At 37.8% G+C, this 16,352-nt stretch overlaps 1 protein-coding gene across 5 annotated transcripts in view; it reads right to left on the bottom strand.

The window, feature by feature from the left end:
• Positions 1–16,352, bottom strand: part of LOC149150943 (uncharacterized) — a 305,135-nt gene that overhangs the window by 146,359 nt on the left and 142,424 nt on the right. For all 5 annotated transcript variants that reach the window (XR_016262992.1, XM_089441070.1, XM_089441068.1 and 2 more), the window contains exons 6-7: positions 13,056–13,135; positions 11,311–11,462 (exon numbers count right to left, since the gene is read on the bottom strand). Coding sequence is in view for 4 of the 5 variants with exons in the window: in XM_089441070.1 (XP_089297196.1) it covers positions 11,311–11,462; positions 13,056–13,135 (232 nt within the window). In the remaining variant the exon portion in view is untranslated. The remainder of the gene's footprint in view (positions 1–11,310; positions 11,463–13,055; positions 13,136–16,352) is intronic.

Below are 16,352 nucleotides of genomic sequence, written 5' to 3' on the forward strand. Positions count from 1 at the left end.
TGATGTGTATTTGAATGCATATCTGTCTGATTTACTTTGTTTTCTTAATGCAAATTCTGGATTCTCACATTCCTTCACTGAAGCAACGTGTCCCCAAGTAGGGCCAAATGTTGACCATGCATATGTCAACAATTCCAAGAAGCAGAGTACACGACAGTGGATAAAAATTTTATAGTCATCGTAATACCAAATTCTGCAATGTTATTGTAATAATGATTCTATTATGACTATGAAGCCATGTAAAAACATTTAGGTAAGTCTTTGATTCTTAACAAAGGGTTTCACTCTTGGGAGTTTTTTACCATCTACCAATTATTCGCATTTTCGAACCTAAATAATTGGCAGAGTTTTTCTCCCAAGCATCCCCCAAAGCTAGAGTGGAATTCTCTGATAAGGTCCTAGGTGAGTCTTAGTGTTATAGACTCTATGTATTTTTATCATACTAGATCATGTGTCTCATGTCGCAAAATTTGGTTGAGTCTAAGAGGTCGTGTTTATTGTGGATTTCCCCTTCTATGGATGATTATTGTAAAATCTTGATGTAAAAGGTGTTCTCTAGGAATATTTTTGGTGAATGGTTACTCATAATTAGACACCATTGGAAAAATATATTTTAGACCCACGTAGAGGGTGGGAGATATGATTAATCCCCACTTGAGTCTTTTTATTTATTTTCTGGCATAAAATTAAAATTAGTTAACCAAAAATTATCAAAAAAAATAAAATGAGAGAGAAATTAATTTCTCTCCAAGTGGAAAAAATCATCAAAAAATAATTGGGGACCTTTTATAAAAGGAAAAATCAAGTCAAAATTAAAGGGCCTCATTTCCAAGGTAGAATATCCTAGTCATAAATTCGTTTGACCAGAAAGACTATTTTTCCAGCAAAATTGAATTTCTTGGACCAGGTGGTTGACAAAATGCACAAGTTACAACAATTCTATTTTTTGAAGGTTCTCCAAGGGACCAAAATCACCCAAAAGTTCGATTTTGGCCCATCCAGCTCAAATTTCAAGGGGATCGAATTTCTTTGGGGATTTGTGTAGCAGTTATCAATGGCTAGAATTAATTTGACGAGGATCAAGCCTTGGATCAAGTCAAACTAGCCATTTTTCCACTTGGAGGGTTCTCACACTCTCATTTTTCTATATAAGGAAGCCATTGAGCTCCTCATTCATCATGATGTACTGATCAAAAAATCTTAAGCAAGTTGTGAGTCAAGTTGTTGGATGTAATTTTTATTTTGCAATAATAATATCAAAGTCTTTGGGGGTTTATTCGTGATGGTGTTCCTTTTTTGCTTCTTGTGGTAATATTATTGTAAACCAGGCTCTTAATGTTCTACTGAATATAATTGCCAAGTTATTATTTCATTGGCCAGTAGTTGGATTATCTATTTGCACAGGTATCTTGCATTAGGTATTGGGTTTAGAAAAGCATTCTTGCTTGCTCGATCTAGCAGGTATCTCTATATCTTGAAGGTTTTAATGTGTATCTAGCCCCTTATGATCTAATAACTTCATTTCAAGTGTGTAGAGGTTATATGGTATTCAGATCTTGGGCGTGAGGGGAAGTCTTCGGTTGGACCAGCCAACTCCCAAGACAAGAGGTTCAATAGTCCATTGTGTTAAATTCTCCAAGGCTTATCTAACAATTTGTATGCAGTGACTTGGCCATGGCTCTAAATCAAAAATCTTTTTCTCAAATTATTTTGAAATTAAGTTGTGCAATAAAGTTAGATGTTCTTATTAGAGCTTGATAATTTTATTGTGGATATTAAAAATAATTTTGTAAATAATTTTACTAACACTTGTATTTTATTTTCCTAGTGTACATAGTGGTGTTATATTTCTCAATTTGAATTTTCTCAATAAGTATTAGAGGACGGCTAGACTTTTTTGACTTCGCAGGTGCTACATCATAATATCAAAGCTTAATTTGATTTATTTGAAGGATCAAACCCTCACCTAGCATAACAGCTAGGGTTTAGGCACTAAATCACTCTTGGAGGAAGCAATCCAACTATATGATCAAGGTCGCAAGGGTTCTAACTTCTAAGCCTAGATCAAGCCTTAAGAGGCCTAGATCCATCACCCTAGGCTCTCTCTCCATCAACACTCAAGCATATTTGGAGGTCGCTAGCCCTATAAGGAGCTACTTCCATTACAATCAAGGGTTTCACATAAGGGTCTGGCATTTGATAAAATTGTTTGCAATTTTTTGTGGTTAAATTGCATGTTCTTGCATAGAGCTAACTTGTTTTTTGGTGGCAGACTAGTAGAAGAAATTTTTAAGGCCTAAAAGGATTGATTCCAAGCTTATTCCAATGGGTCGTAGGAGTTTGAGGCCTTGGAGCCTAGATCGTAGGCCAAAAGGCCATAAAAACCCTAGCCACAAGCCTTTAAGAGACTAATAACCCTAGACACAGACCTTTGGAGGCGAATCAAGTGCACTTCAGAGATTTTTTAGACTAATCCCTCTGTGTTTGCAAGCTTGGTGAAGTTTGTTGAGGGTTTTGACATTGATCTACATTGAAAACTTTCCATATTAACATCTAATCCATCAAATTTTTTGGCTAATTCTTATCTTTGCAGGCCCATCATCACTTGAATGAGGGTTTTGAATTGCTAGGTGTAATTTTCAAACATTAGTCCTTCCTCGTTTACCTAGCCGCAAGCCTATTAGGCCTTTCTAGCCCTAGCCACAACCTCTTCTAAGGTATTTTATGGTTGTATTTGGATATAAGTGCTAACTCTTTGTGGTTGCAGGCATAGCTTGGAGGTTTGGCACTCGTTTGAAGCCTATACATTGAAGTTTGAGGGCTCATCTTGGCATATCACCGCTTGAGACCAGGTTGCAGTCCTCAAAGGCCTCAAAACCCCTTCATTTGTGACATATTTCCTCACTGTCATATGCTTCAGATCTTAAATATTTGTTGCAGACCCTAATCTCAAGAGAAACACATAATAATAAGCCTAAAACACTCTAAAATCATCACATAATAACAAGAAGGATAATCTAAGGTGTTTTGGTTCTTGCCTCATGCACTCCTGGTCACTAATCTCTTCTTGCAGTGGTCTGATTTAAAGTTGCAATGACATTTCTAAGGTCTAGCACAAGTGCTCTTCACATCAAACTTGTTGTTATGCATTGTTTCTTCCTCATTTTCTTTTGGTTATTGATCTTAATTGGACCGACATATATTGGCAAATAAGCTACAATTGGCTCATCCCTTTGTTAGCAAGGGCATATTGACGTCTGGTGCATATTTGGAAAATTAATCATTGCCATTTGGGCAGTAGATTGATAGAGAATTGGCACCCATAGGATATTAACATTGTTATTTGCTCTTCTCTCTTGACTACTCAAGGATAACCTTGTTTTGGTTACTAACTTTCATTTCATTGTGCATCTCTTTGTTGCGTTTAAGTAACTAATCTCACTATTAGCAATCTCATCTAATTGCTTGTACTTGTGCTCTTGCAATCTTGAAAGCCTTCTCTTATTCTAATTTGTTAATCTAACAAGTGAAAGAGAAATCCTAATAAGCACATTTAAGTAATTAGGAATCATTGCTATCATTTGCTTCATTGAGTAATTTTTCGAAGTGTTTCATTTATAATTGACATCTTGTTATTGAAAAGTGGTAATTGAATATCTTGGTCTTGGTTACAAGTAGTTTTGTATTGATCTTATTGGAGCACTTCTCATATTTGCAATCCCATTGAAGCAAACCCTAATTTGGTCATCTTGCATTCTCATCCTAGGTCAGACTTGTATAATTAAAATTTACCCCCAAGCATAAGCTTGGTTGATAGAAATTTAGGGCCACCTTCTTCATCCAATTTGAGAAGTTAGACTTGTTAGCCACCCCCTGTGGGTAGTATGAATAGGAGAAAAAATTTATCCTAGATGGTCCTCAGCCAGCAGCCCCTTACAGCCACCAAATAGCTCAATGTGCCATTATCTTCACCACCTGAGCCGGCCATGTGGTCCCTCGCCCATCTGTTATGATTGTATGTTTGAAGGTGGGCCTCCCGACCCTGAAGGTATGGCTTTTCATTGGTATAGTTGGGTAATTTTCCTTATCATGGACACTTTTGGGCATGGATTGGTGGGGGGATTCGGCGGAAAGAGTGGGCTAGGCTTGTACTCTTGTCTCCTCTGCCCAACTTGTTGGTTATCCTTGTATCCTGGTCCTGTGGGATCTCCTTTACTGACCATTAGCTTTAGGGTTGGCACTACATGGGAAATATCAATTTTGGTTGCGTGGTCCTGCTTCCCGAGACCATATACATCACTCTCTCCCACTCATTTTAACCCCATTCATCACTTTTCCCATTTGGGTCCACATAGGTTTAGTCTCCCCCTCCCCTTGTCCACACTTTGGGTCGAGCTTGGAACGATGCCCCGGAGGTTGATGCAACTAAAAAGAAAAGAAAAAACATAACTTGGCCACACTCAATAGGAAATGTACCACAAAATGCAAAAGATGGCCGAGACATATAAATTTAGCACGTGGGCAAAAGCCAAACATGAGCTCTACCCCTCATTCATGGCCATCACCTTGGTTCCTATGGGCCCTAGATGAATCCCCTCCATCGTTAAGGAATCCATGGTTGTCCCAACAACTTGTGGGCGATGAATTGCCCCACTTTAAGGGGGGTATCCTACTGCTATATCCTATACATCATGCTCTCATCCCCTGGAGCCCTAAGCAGTTATGAAGAAAAATCAATCAAATGAAAAAGGCATATCAAGGGTGGAAAAACAAAAGTCAGGGTAACTCATGTCCCAAAATTTGCTCCCTCCTACACTCATATACCCAGGTGTGGGCTTCCCTTATCATAGCTACCCTTGTACCATGACATGTGGCTTGGAGGATTCCCCTGATCCCCACTCTATTCCACCACTATATCATTTTCCACCCACCACTTGATGGATGTACCATGGATGTGTCACCCCCTTTGAAAGTTGAAGCCACCTAATAGGGTTTGTGGTTAACCCCATTATTGAGCTTAGAGACACTTGTACATTCCAAAGCCCACTACGAGAGGGCATGCCACCATGAAGTGCCCCATTGATTCCATGATTTGTAAGAACTTTTACTTGATTATTCCAATTATTTGTTCTATTGGAGGGCAAGGGGACGCATTGGATCTTATGCGGGATTGCAGGTGGGTCTCCATTTGGGGCTTGGTCTCCCTATATGGGGTCCTAGCCCTTCAAAGGGCCACATTGGCACTTGTAGGGTGAGCATTGAAATCCATGGGCCTCCACCATAGCAGAGAGTACTTCATGGATCCCCAACACTACTCATTGATTTCTCATGTTCCACCTTTCAGATGAAGATGATACACCTGGTTCACCATGCCCAGCTAGCTCCACACTTGCACCATACACTTGGCAGATGTTCCAAGGTCTAGATGAGGTTGTGTCTCACTGCAGGAAACAAAGGGAGGGCTTATGTCATCAGCCTAACCCTTACAGATGATCTACAAGCATTTGCGATCAACTTGGAGACCCATGAGGATGTCCTTGTGCCCCCACACTCACTTGGGTGCACCACAAGGACATACTCAGAGAACAAGGGGCCAACCCCTTGTCCACTATGTTTGTAGTCCATTTTCTCATCATGGCACACTTTGGACTTCATTAGGCCTCGTCAAAGGACCAACGAATCATTTTATTGATCAGTCTGCCCTCTTGAGAGGCTTATGTTTATGTTATTGAGCTATATTGGTGGGCTTTGTCACCAAGGGATGTTATTATTGCACGTTATTTTATTATTTGGGGCTTAATTAGGCCAATTAGGCAAATCGAACTCATTACAAATAGTATAAATAGATGAGAGGTGATTCATTTCTCTCATCATCACTTGGATTTGGGTTTAGTAGCTCTTTAGAATTTCGCATTCTCTTTTGGAGCACGAGTTTGGATGTTATGGATGAATTTTGATGTTTGGATCTAGTTCTCTTGTCTTGGAGCTTCATTATTGACATGATATGATGATTGGATATACTCATTTGTACATGTAAGTAATATTTTCATGCTTATTCTTGTTATTTACTTTGTCACATGAATGTTGCTAGGATTTTCGCTATACAAGTCTGAAATTTACTGCTTACCTATGCGAAATTGTGGAAATTTTGATCTTTTGTAGCGTTGCATCATTGCATGGGCAATGTATGAATGGGTGAATGTTCCTAGAGATTATTTTGACAAAATACCTCTTGATAACTCGTCAATTATTGCATATCAAAGTATTAAGATCTCAAGTAGTTGCTCTCATGCCCTAATGCCATGCGAAGTTGCTTGAAGACCTCCTTGATTCGGTAAATCTTTTCCAAACACTAAATTCTCCTTGACTCCATCTCTCCCAAAGGATAAGGCATTGATCCTTCCATAGGTGATCACTTTTAAAGCATATTTTTCTCACCTCCCTCTCTCTCTCTAGGCATAACCTCCATAGGTCACCTAGGGCATCATTTTTTCCCATTGTAGCCATCAAAAAAACTCGACCTCTTGTCCATAGCTACGCTAGGGTTTTCTCTAGAGACCCTCCAAATTTCAAGAAATTCTAACAGTGGGATCTTGAGATATAGCAAGCCCTACGTCAAAGATTTTTTTGCCCTAAGTTTCCCTTGGCTAGTGTCCTCATTGGGATCATTGCATTCAATTCTAAAAAGAAAATTTGCCCTTTGATCCTCTTCTCTTCTACAATTAGGTCAAGCCTCTCCTTGGTTGGTCAACTCCATATCCTTGACCTAATTCTAGGTCCACTTGGTCTCGTGTGGTCCCACAACCTTACAACACTAATTTCACAAAGATCACATAAGGACCATTTCTCCATAAGGATTTTCAGGTCTAGGAATCATCTTTACAAGATATATTCCAAAACCCTTGCCTTGAGAATCCTCTTAGCTCATCCTAGAGAGTATGTAACCTTGCTTCCCCGAGCAAGTAACCCATATAATTGAGTCTCTCTTGTGAATAGGCCTTAGGAATGACTCCTTATCTTCTTATTGATATATTCATCTAGTGGTTCCCCTTGTACTAGGTCTCCTCCCATCGGTGAAAGTCAGTAAAAGGAAGGGAGCCTTAGTTGAGGTGACAGTGGGCTATCACTCCGTTGTTGCCCTTGACCTAGTAGTTGCTCTATAGGACCCCTACTAGTTTGAGCAGTAACAAGACCCTCATTCACAGTTAACACAAGTGACCTTGTTGTTCTCTTGTCAACAATCCCATGTATGAATGGAGACACTTGGGTGGTTAGAGGTCCTGGGGAGGTATCGTTAATGAGACCATAGCCTCCTTCCCCAGCATTTTCTCTAAAACTTTGTTTGTGACTAGCTTCGAAGCAATTGAGGAGAAGGCTCTCACCTAGAATAGGCATTTCACTAAAAATAACAAAGATCCTACATTCCACATTATATTAAATCCTACATTTCATCTAGGATAGATCTTGCATCTCATCTTTGCAGCAATTGTCTATCCGGCAACTTGACATATTAATCTTTATTATGCAAGTATTTCTTAATTTTAAGGCACTAGTCTCACTGATATATCTTAAGAATCTAATTTCTAGTGCTTAGTAATCTCTCTTGCCACATAATCTTAAATCAAGTTGGTAGGATATTCATTTATATCTCCTAGACTTGTTGATCCTCAACAAGTTCCTCATCCATTTCACCTTTAGGGACTACCCCGCTTAGCCTGCTTAAAGAGATCGCTTAAACGGAGTGAGTAGGGATTAGAGTGACAACCCCTACTCTAAGCGTTGCGCCTTGATGTACACTTCAGGCAACAACACAGGTCAATATACTTGATACAAGGATAACATCCCTAATTTCGACCAAAGTACATGACACAAGAAGAATGTGAGTCCATGATGCTATCTAATCTATCAAGCCATTCTCCCTAATTTCGGTCAATGTACTTGACAAAGGATGATATCCCTAATTTAGGTCAAAGTACATGACACATGGAGAAACAATATCCATGATGTAATCAGCACTCCCTCTCAATGAAAGGGGCATTCTCCACAAGACCAAGCTTGTCCCGGAAGTACACAAACTTCACTTTAGAAAGAAGCTTCGTAGGAATATCAGCGATATACTCATCAATGGAGATGTACTAGAGCTTAACAACTCCCTTCTACACCATGTCTCGAATGAAGTGATACTTGATTCCAATGTGCTTTGACCTCCCATGGAAGGCGAGATTCTTTAAAAGCTTTATACATCTTTGATCATCATAATAGATCACGATCGATTTCAGCACCTCATCAAATAAACCAGCGAGCAATTTACAAAGCCAAACCACTTCATAACTAACTACATAGGTCGCCATATATTCTACTTCCACAGTGTTGAGAGCAACGGAGGTCTGCTTCCTGCTCATCCAAGAAACCATTGCAGAGCCCAAACTAAAAAAGCCACCAGTTGTACTTTTCCCGTCTTCAACACTTCCTGTCCAATCAAAGTCAGAGTATTCATGTATCCCAACCTCATCGCTTGCAACATTATCTTAAGCAATAGTTAACATTACCATGAAGTTATCTCAAGACATGCTTTGCAACAATCCAATGATCATGATTAGGTTCCATCTGAAATTGGCTCAACGTGTTCACAGGGAAGCAACTATTTGGCCTAGTATTAACAAAATACATCAATGAACCAACCAGTTGTCAGTATATAGATGGATCAATGGGATTAGAATCGAAACCCCTTAGCTTCCTCAAATCTATTATAACATATTTCCCTTGACGAAGGAAAATTTTTTCAGGTTTCTGCCATACTTCTAGACCTAAGTAATAGTGGATTAGCCCAAGATCCTTCATATCAAATGCAACGGTCAACTCCCTCTTACGCTGAAGAATGAGATGTTCCACACTCGTCAGCAATAAGTCATCCGCATATAGCAATAGAATCACAGCCTCATTGTTCACAACCTTGATGTGTAGGTTTGGATCAACATCACTCTTAACGAAACCAAGCCTTTTCAAATAAGCGTCAATTCGTGAATACCAAGCTCTAGGAGCTTGCTTCAATCCATACAGGGCTTTCTTCAATCTGCATAAGTGAGACTTTTTCCCATGAACCTCAAACCCTTAAGGTTGTTCTATGTATACCTCTTCATCAATTACACCATTGAGGAAAGCTATATTCATGTCCATTTGATGTATATTCCATCCCATAGAAGCTGCAACAGAAATAAGAGTTCTAATAGTTGTGTACCTAGCAGTCGGAGCAAAGGTTTCGTCATAATCTTCTCCGTCTTTTTGGGAGAATCCTCTAGCCACAAATCTATCCTTGTACTTGTCAATGCTTCCATCTGCTACATTGTTTTTTATTGTCATAGTGGAATTATCATTTCTTGTCAATTTACTTATTATAATAAGAGCGCTAACTTATTGTCTTGCAAGTGAGCATCATATCTAAAATCATAATCTTGCAATATTTTAACTCACTCCTAAAGCACTTGATTGATCTCCATATTGTGACAAAAGTGATCTAAGTGATCTTAAGAATTGCTAATTATTGGTATCTTGTTGATAAATTGGCATTTATCTAATTGGCACATCAACATTGTTAAGAGAAGCATTGGGCTCGTGCACTTTACATTTGTTGATCAAGTGATTTTCCATTGTGAAATTTCTAATCTTGAATTGGTTTACACAAAATTTTATGGCACCATCTAATTGGGTCATTTAGCACTGCTTTGGCGAAGATTGTCCTTGTAATTGTTAAGTACTTTCTTTCACTGCTCTAAATCGATTATTTTTTGGGGATAATTTGTTGCTTAAAACATTTAATAATCTCACCTAAGGCTAATGACTCATCTTACACTTGCATTCCAGGAGTAGTAGTGCATTAATTAGCTTACCTCCAAGCATAAGCTTGGTTGAAAGACGATAGGCCCACCTCTCTCACGTAGCTTGTGAAGTTTAGACCCTCACTTGTGGTTAACATAGTGACCTTGCCATCGTCAGAGCCACAGTCTCTGCAACGTCGGAGGCATCGGGTGGTTAGAAATTCAAGGGAGGTATCATTAATATAGCTTTCGCTATCTTCCCCTAGGTTTCTCTCCACAACCTACACTTGAGACTAATTTCAAAACAGCATAGAAAGTATTCATTTAGATAGGCATCTAATTCAAAATTAGCCAAGTATTTGCATTTCACTTAGTTCCTAGGTGTCGCATCTCATATAGAATAGTGTGCATCCTAAGCAGCAGTTGTTCATCTGCTGACTTGGTAGCTAATTTATAAATTGCAAGTAATTTGTCTCCATAAGGCACTGGTCTCTCAATAATCTAATTAAATCGTGCTAACAATTAGACTTGTGAATCATCATTAACCAGTTTGCTAGGCAATTCAGTTGTGTCTCCCAGACTAGTCAATTCCTAATAAGTCTTTCATCCTCATATTTTGTAGGAACTACCCCCCATAACATGTTGTAGGAAGATAGCTAGAACAGAGAGGACAGGGACCAGAGTGACAACCCCTACCCTGAGTCGTTGTCGCATTCACCTATACAATTTGAGTGACAACAAGATGCTTCTTAATGAATGAATGGTTTTGTATGTGATTTGATGAGTAAGTGGTTCTCTTTAGCCTTTTGGTCATTATTGACAAAATGCGATTAAGTGTGATATTGCTTCTCTAGTGTTGGTGGTGCCTCCTCTTCATCCTTGCTAGATAGATCCCTTCTCAAAACCATTGGAAGATAGATAGTGGAGGATATTCCCCTCAATCATTTTGAAACTTGTTGGGCCACTAGGATTATTTGTTACGGTTTGTAGTGGACAACCCTAATTAGCATTTTAGTTTTATTTGTAACTTCTAAAGAAGAGCCTTAGTTGACCTCAATGCCCAATGGAAAGGCACTAACCTCTGATCCTTCCATCAACTTTATTCTCTTAATCCTTTCAAAAAACTGTTTTGCTGGATTTACTATTCATATCACCTTAGAACTCATTGCCCAAAATGCCAGAAATCCTATCCTATGAGCCGAAGGAGTGCCAGCCTAAAGTGTAAAAGAGGATTGGTGAGGTGACAATGGCCCCCTCTTTGTTACACCAAAACCTCACTTGATCTTCAAGATTTTATCTCAAGAAGGGTGAGTTCGTGTGATAACACTAACAATACAGTATACTAGTAGTAGTAACTATATATTCTAAATTTTCCAAATCTCAATAAGGGCAGAAAGTGTATGCATAAAAATATATAAGATTTTGTTAGCAGTCACCAGGAAGCTTAGTAGAGAAGCAAACCCAGAATAAATGTTACAGGGAGAAGAAAGCTCACCGCGTAATTAAGATCCCATCGTTTTGCTTCAATAACTGTACTTCGTCGTGGCATCACCGCTCCCTTCATCTTAGCAAAATTGGACATGTTTGGAAAAGGTGGCTTCTTCTTAGAGACCTCATTTGTAACTGGGTTCCAATAATAATGTGTTTCTGTTTTCCAGCAAAGATGAAAATACTTCAAAACCATAGGAATCCTGTCATCTCCTAAATATCATAGTTTGTTAGTAATCAAAAGCTTGACAGAAATGTGAATTTGGTCTTTGTTTCACCTCCACCTGTGTAAGCGAAACTGGAGATGGCACATTTAGGGATGTTTACAAAGATCTAAAATTAGGGAGGATATAAAGAAGTATATATCTACATAAGGAACATAGATTTAATGTCAGCAATATTCTATATATCTACTGCATCCAAAAGCCTGAAAGACCAGCATTTTCTTATTGATTTAATGCTGAGATAACGCTACAATGTATATAGCAACTTTCTAAGCATGCAGAGAAGCCCTTCAGATCATCAGTTTGACCAAGATCAAACATGCCAAAAGCATAAGATTATTTCCCCAAAACATATTCATATACATTTCTAAAATTTGAAACTGCTCATTAGGTTGGAAACGCCTTAGAATTATCATCTTACAAAATATCTTATCCACACCCCGAACATTTTCCAAAGTAACATTGTCTTTCAAATTTCTCCTTCTGAAATAATGTTTATTGAGAAACCTATTTGAGCATTACAAAATTGTAAACTTATTTTGTGCCATGTACATGCTCTTAGAATCTAATTGGGTATCTTCTCTTGCAAATAAATTTTATATCTCCAGGCTTACTAACAACAAACTGTTTCCTATTTTTGAAGAAATCCAGATGTTTAAAATTTCAAGCATACCTACAGTTCATTTGTGCAATCCTTCTTGTATATAGCCCAATGAGAGGACCAATAGCAACATAAAAAGAAGGATTGACATGACTTTGAAGTTATCTGGATTTCATCACTTAGAAGTAATAATAAATTATAATAATAATCTAATCTAAGGTCACTACCTAGACAGAGACCAGATTGACATATGACACCCCTTTGTTTGTGGGACAAGAGACCCCCTCGACAGCAATTTGACTGCTTAGTCTATGACACTGTATGTTCAGGCCTGCAGCTAACTACCCTATTGAAACATTTTCACCAAAACTTGAAGCAAAGAAACGTGACTCTCCTATAGAAATAATTCAAGTTTATAGCAGCCTACTTGATACCCAAAGCATAAATTAGAAACACACACTGCTTTTATAATCAATTGTGCTCATGAAGGATAGACAAATAGCCAAATAGTAGAAACTCTTCAAGACTTCAACTATTAGACAAGCTCAAGATAAGCAGATGATTAAGATCAATTGTAGACAACAGAAAGAGAGATCATAATTGGAAAAGAAGGATTGCAATAAAATAGGAGCAAATGGAAAGAAAGGGATGCAGATATGAGGAAAAAAAAGGGCAAATATCAAAGAATGTGTTAAAAGAGTGGGATGCAGCACATATTTCACCAAGGATTGACAATTTCAGAAAAGAATTGTAGGCCATTTTAAGATTGGAGCCAAAGAAGAAATGATGTCCCTCCTTGCCTATGTAGGAAGAGGTAGTCTGTCTAACCACAGCTTGGCAGTGACATTGGATTCTTGTTGTATTCTTTATTGTTCAGCATTGAATATACATTTTGCAAAGAAGTTATTAAATTAAAAGTTCATTTACCTGTGGATTTGTCTAACTTCTTTGTCCATCTTTCCCAAATAAAGTATTCTATCTCTATGTCAAGCTGTGTCAAATCCTCCCTGACAACAACATATTACATAAATTCAGAAAGAATCATAGCGAATAATATAGGCATCAAATCCAGAAACCATTGTATGATCAAGATGTTGTGGGAACTCAAACTAGAGATATTTAAATTCGAGCCATCCTTCTGACTCCAGACAAAAATTTCTTCGTATTTTTCAACTTTGAACGATTAGGAACTTCTGCTATTCAGTGAATCAGAAATTGACCAGAAAAAAGCTTTATTTAGGCTACTGTCACATTTTTATGTAAGGATAAATAAGATCATAATAGCTGTAATAATATGTTACCATGAATTATGAAACATAAATTTGTAGATGTTAGGAGCTCTAAAAATAGCAGAGGGCTACACAATTGTAAAGTGTCTGGAACAAAGCATGACACTTTAGAAGTATCAAGACACCTTTGAAGTATATGCTAATGTGTCTAACTGGTCCTTCTAAAGTAATGCAATTGGCTGTAAGCATAATAATGTGGCTTTTTCTGAAAACTTAGTTATAAAGAAACTCGACGTTACCATAAACCCCAAAACAAGAAAAAGCACTAGTCAAATAAGTAGCATACAGGAAGAATGTCAATACGATCAGGTGGCATACCGATTAGATGATCAATATGGGTATCCCATGTCAATGAATAGAATGATCTCCACCATATTCTCAGAATAAAAACTTGATAAAAATGATGAATTAAGTTGGAATGAACTATGAGATCCAATACTATATTAATATATAATAATGCATTGATATCTGTACCATACGGCCACTATTGATGTTAGTAATCATCATAATAGTAATGGTTGATGACATGTGACCAGTATCACATAAAATGTTAAGGTTAAAGCAAGGTGCTTAAACCACCTGTATGACCTGAATGAAACCAAATCCAAATGTTGATGAAAACTTTGTTGAACAGTTTGCCTCATCAAACACCCTCAAGAAACACTAAAAATTAGCAAAAAAAAATAAACCTTTTGAAGGGCCCGAAGAGTGACCTCCAATCTCTCTTTTATCATCAGAATACCATAGGTCTCTCTTTTATAAAATTTTCCCTTTGACCCCTTCTTTTACCTTTTTACCTTTTCCCACTCAATTAAATAATATAAAGTGACTTTATAAAGTTTTCCTTGTTTTTTCTCCCATAGTCACTTAATAACACCTTTTTAATTTAATTATTCAATGTCACTTTTACATGTTGCTTTTTCACCCAAATGACATTTAGACAATTAAATTAATTGATCCACTTTTCACAAAATATAGCCTATGGGAATCAAATAGGTTACTGAGTCATTCTTTAGAAGTGATCATTTGGAAAGGGACATTACAGTCCTCTCTTCCCAAGATTGTTTGCCCCAAGCAATCCAGAACCTACATATCAATACCAGGATCCCAAATATACCTGTAGAATGCTCCAACATATATCTCTTGTACATCCTGACACAAGTAAACCCAACATCACCATCACACTTTGCCATGTGCCATTTTGATCTCTTCCTAGCAACAGTCTGAAAATTGTTGCACAGTGTTAATTGTGCCTCAACAAATAGTATATCTTTATAGTACGAGCAAGAGTTGGAGCAGAAATTCTAGTAGCACGTACAAAGACATCAACTAAGCCTGATGGTAATGAATCATCCAATGGCCTATAATTTTCAAATATGAAAGCAACCGCTCCACCTGCTCTTCAAGATCTCCTAAATTCCACTTCTCTTGCCTGCTCAAAATATTCTCATCTCGAACATTTACATCAAAAACAGGTATATCATGAATAAGAACTAGACAATATTCATAGGCGTTGCCACATCCATGATAGATGAAAGGTACGTCAACTTAGTATATGATTCTGAAACTCCATAATATGAGGTAAACTCAATCAACAACCACCTACATGATTCATGGAGACGCAAATTCCTTTGTTGAAAATGTTGCACTTTCATTGCAACCCCCAATACCAAGACATATGCCACAGTTTCTGCAATAGGACCACATTTCAATGTACCCATTTCTGCAATAGTTGTTATACATCTTATAAACATTTGATTCTTGAGTATCCCTGCAAAGGCATTGTACTCTTTTGGCTTCCATGCATTTATTACAATGAATAACTGGCAAAAGACAAATGTATTGAAAATGGCGGTATTTCTGACTATATCCTTTCTCTCCTTCGTTCCATCCAAGTGTAGCAGATCAATCCCTTTGTAGTAGACAGTTAATAGCACCATAACTTGGAAGGGAAACCAATCCAAGAATGTTTCACCACATTACATATGTAACAAGAGGATCTCTAAGACCAATTGAAAGTTTGTGCATGAAATCATCTGTTGGAGGTTCAATTGCAAGTGCAAGTGCTACTAACGTGTCCATGATCAAGTTTACCCACAGCATTTGTATTGTTTGTAGAGGCACACCACCGTTGGACACTGCTGCCACAAAATTGATTGTTAAAGCTGCAACATTAACTGTTAACTGAAATTGTATGAACTTTTGAATATTTGCATAAACTGAACGTCCCTATCAATTCATCTTTACCACTGAAGCAAAGTTGTCATCCAAGATAATTACATCAGAGCTTTCCTTGGCAACTTCTATTCCAGAGATACCTATTGTAAGACCAACATTGGCCTCATGCAGTGCCCATGCATAATTCATTCCATTTCTAGTTACCGTAACAACTTCACTATTCTCATTTAGATTTTGAACCAATAGCAACTTGTCGAATGAAACTGAAGGAACCAACACCTGTAGCTTTTTCAAGCTTGTGTTGAAATTCTGATGTTCTATGTTGTTACAATCATTTAAATTCAAAACTTATTTATGTTCCAAAATAAGTTAAGTAATTGTAGATAGAACATAAACCATATAAACCATATGCACAATGGAAGACAGCCAAGAACTCAATGAGACACAGAGAAGTTAGGTCAATGACCAAGGAAAAACCCAACCAGATTCTTCTTCTATCAGAAATCAATTGTTCAACAAAGATACAAAGTAAAATGAGAGAATGAAGAAGTTCACCCAAATCTGAAGAAGATCTCTGATAGCAGAAGCTGATGCAAACACTTAATCACTATTGCTCTCCAAGATCTGCTCTTGCTCTCCAAGACTCTCTTTCTCTCTCTCTCAATCTTCTTCTAGACTCTAAAACTCCCTCTTTCTCAAGTTCGAGTTCTCCTTTCACAAACACAAGTAAGTGTGTCAAGTGAGGATGAGAGGCACA

This window comes from Pinus tabuliformis, chromosome 9 (genome assembly GCF_031772625.1).
Source record: "Pinus tabuliformis cultivar Carrire ecotype Pingquan chromosome 9, CPIR1, whole genome shotgun sequence".
NCBI classification, from domain to species: domain Eukaryota; kingdom Viridiplantae; phylum Streptophyta; class Pinopsida; order Pinales; family Pinaceae; genus Pinus; species Pinus tabuliformis.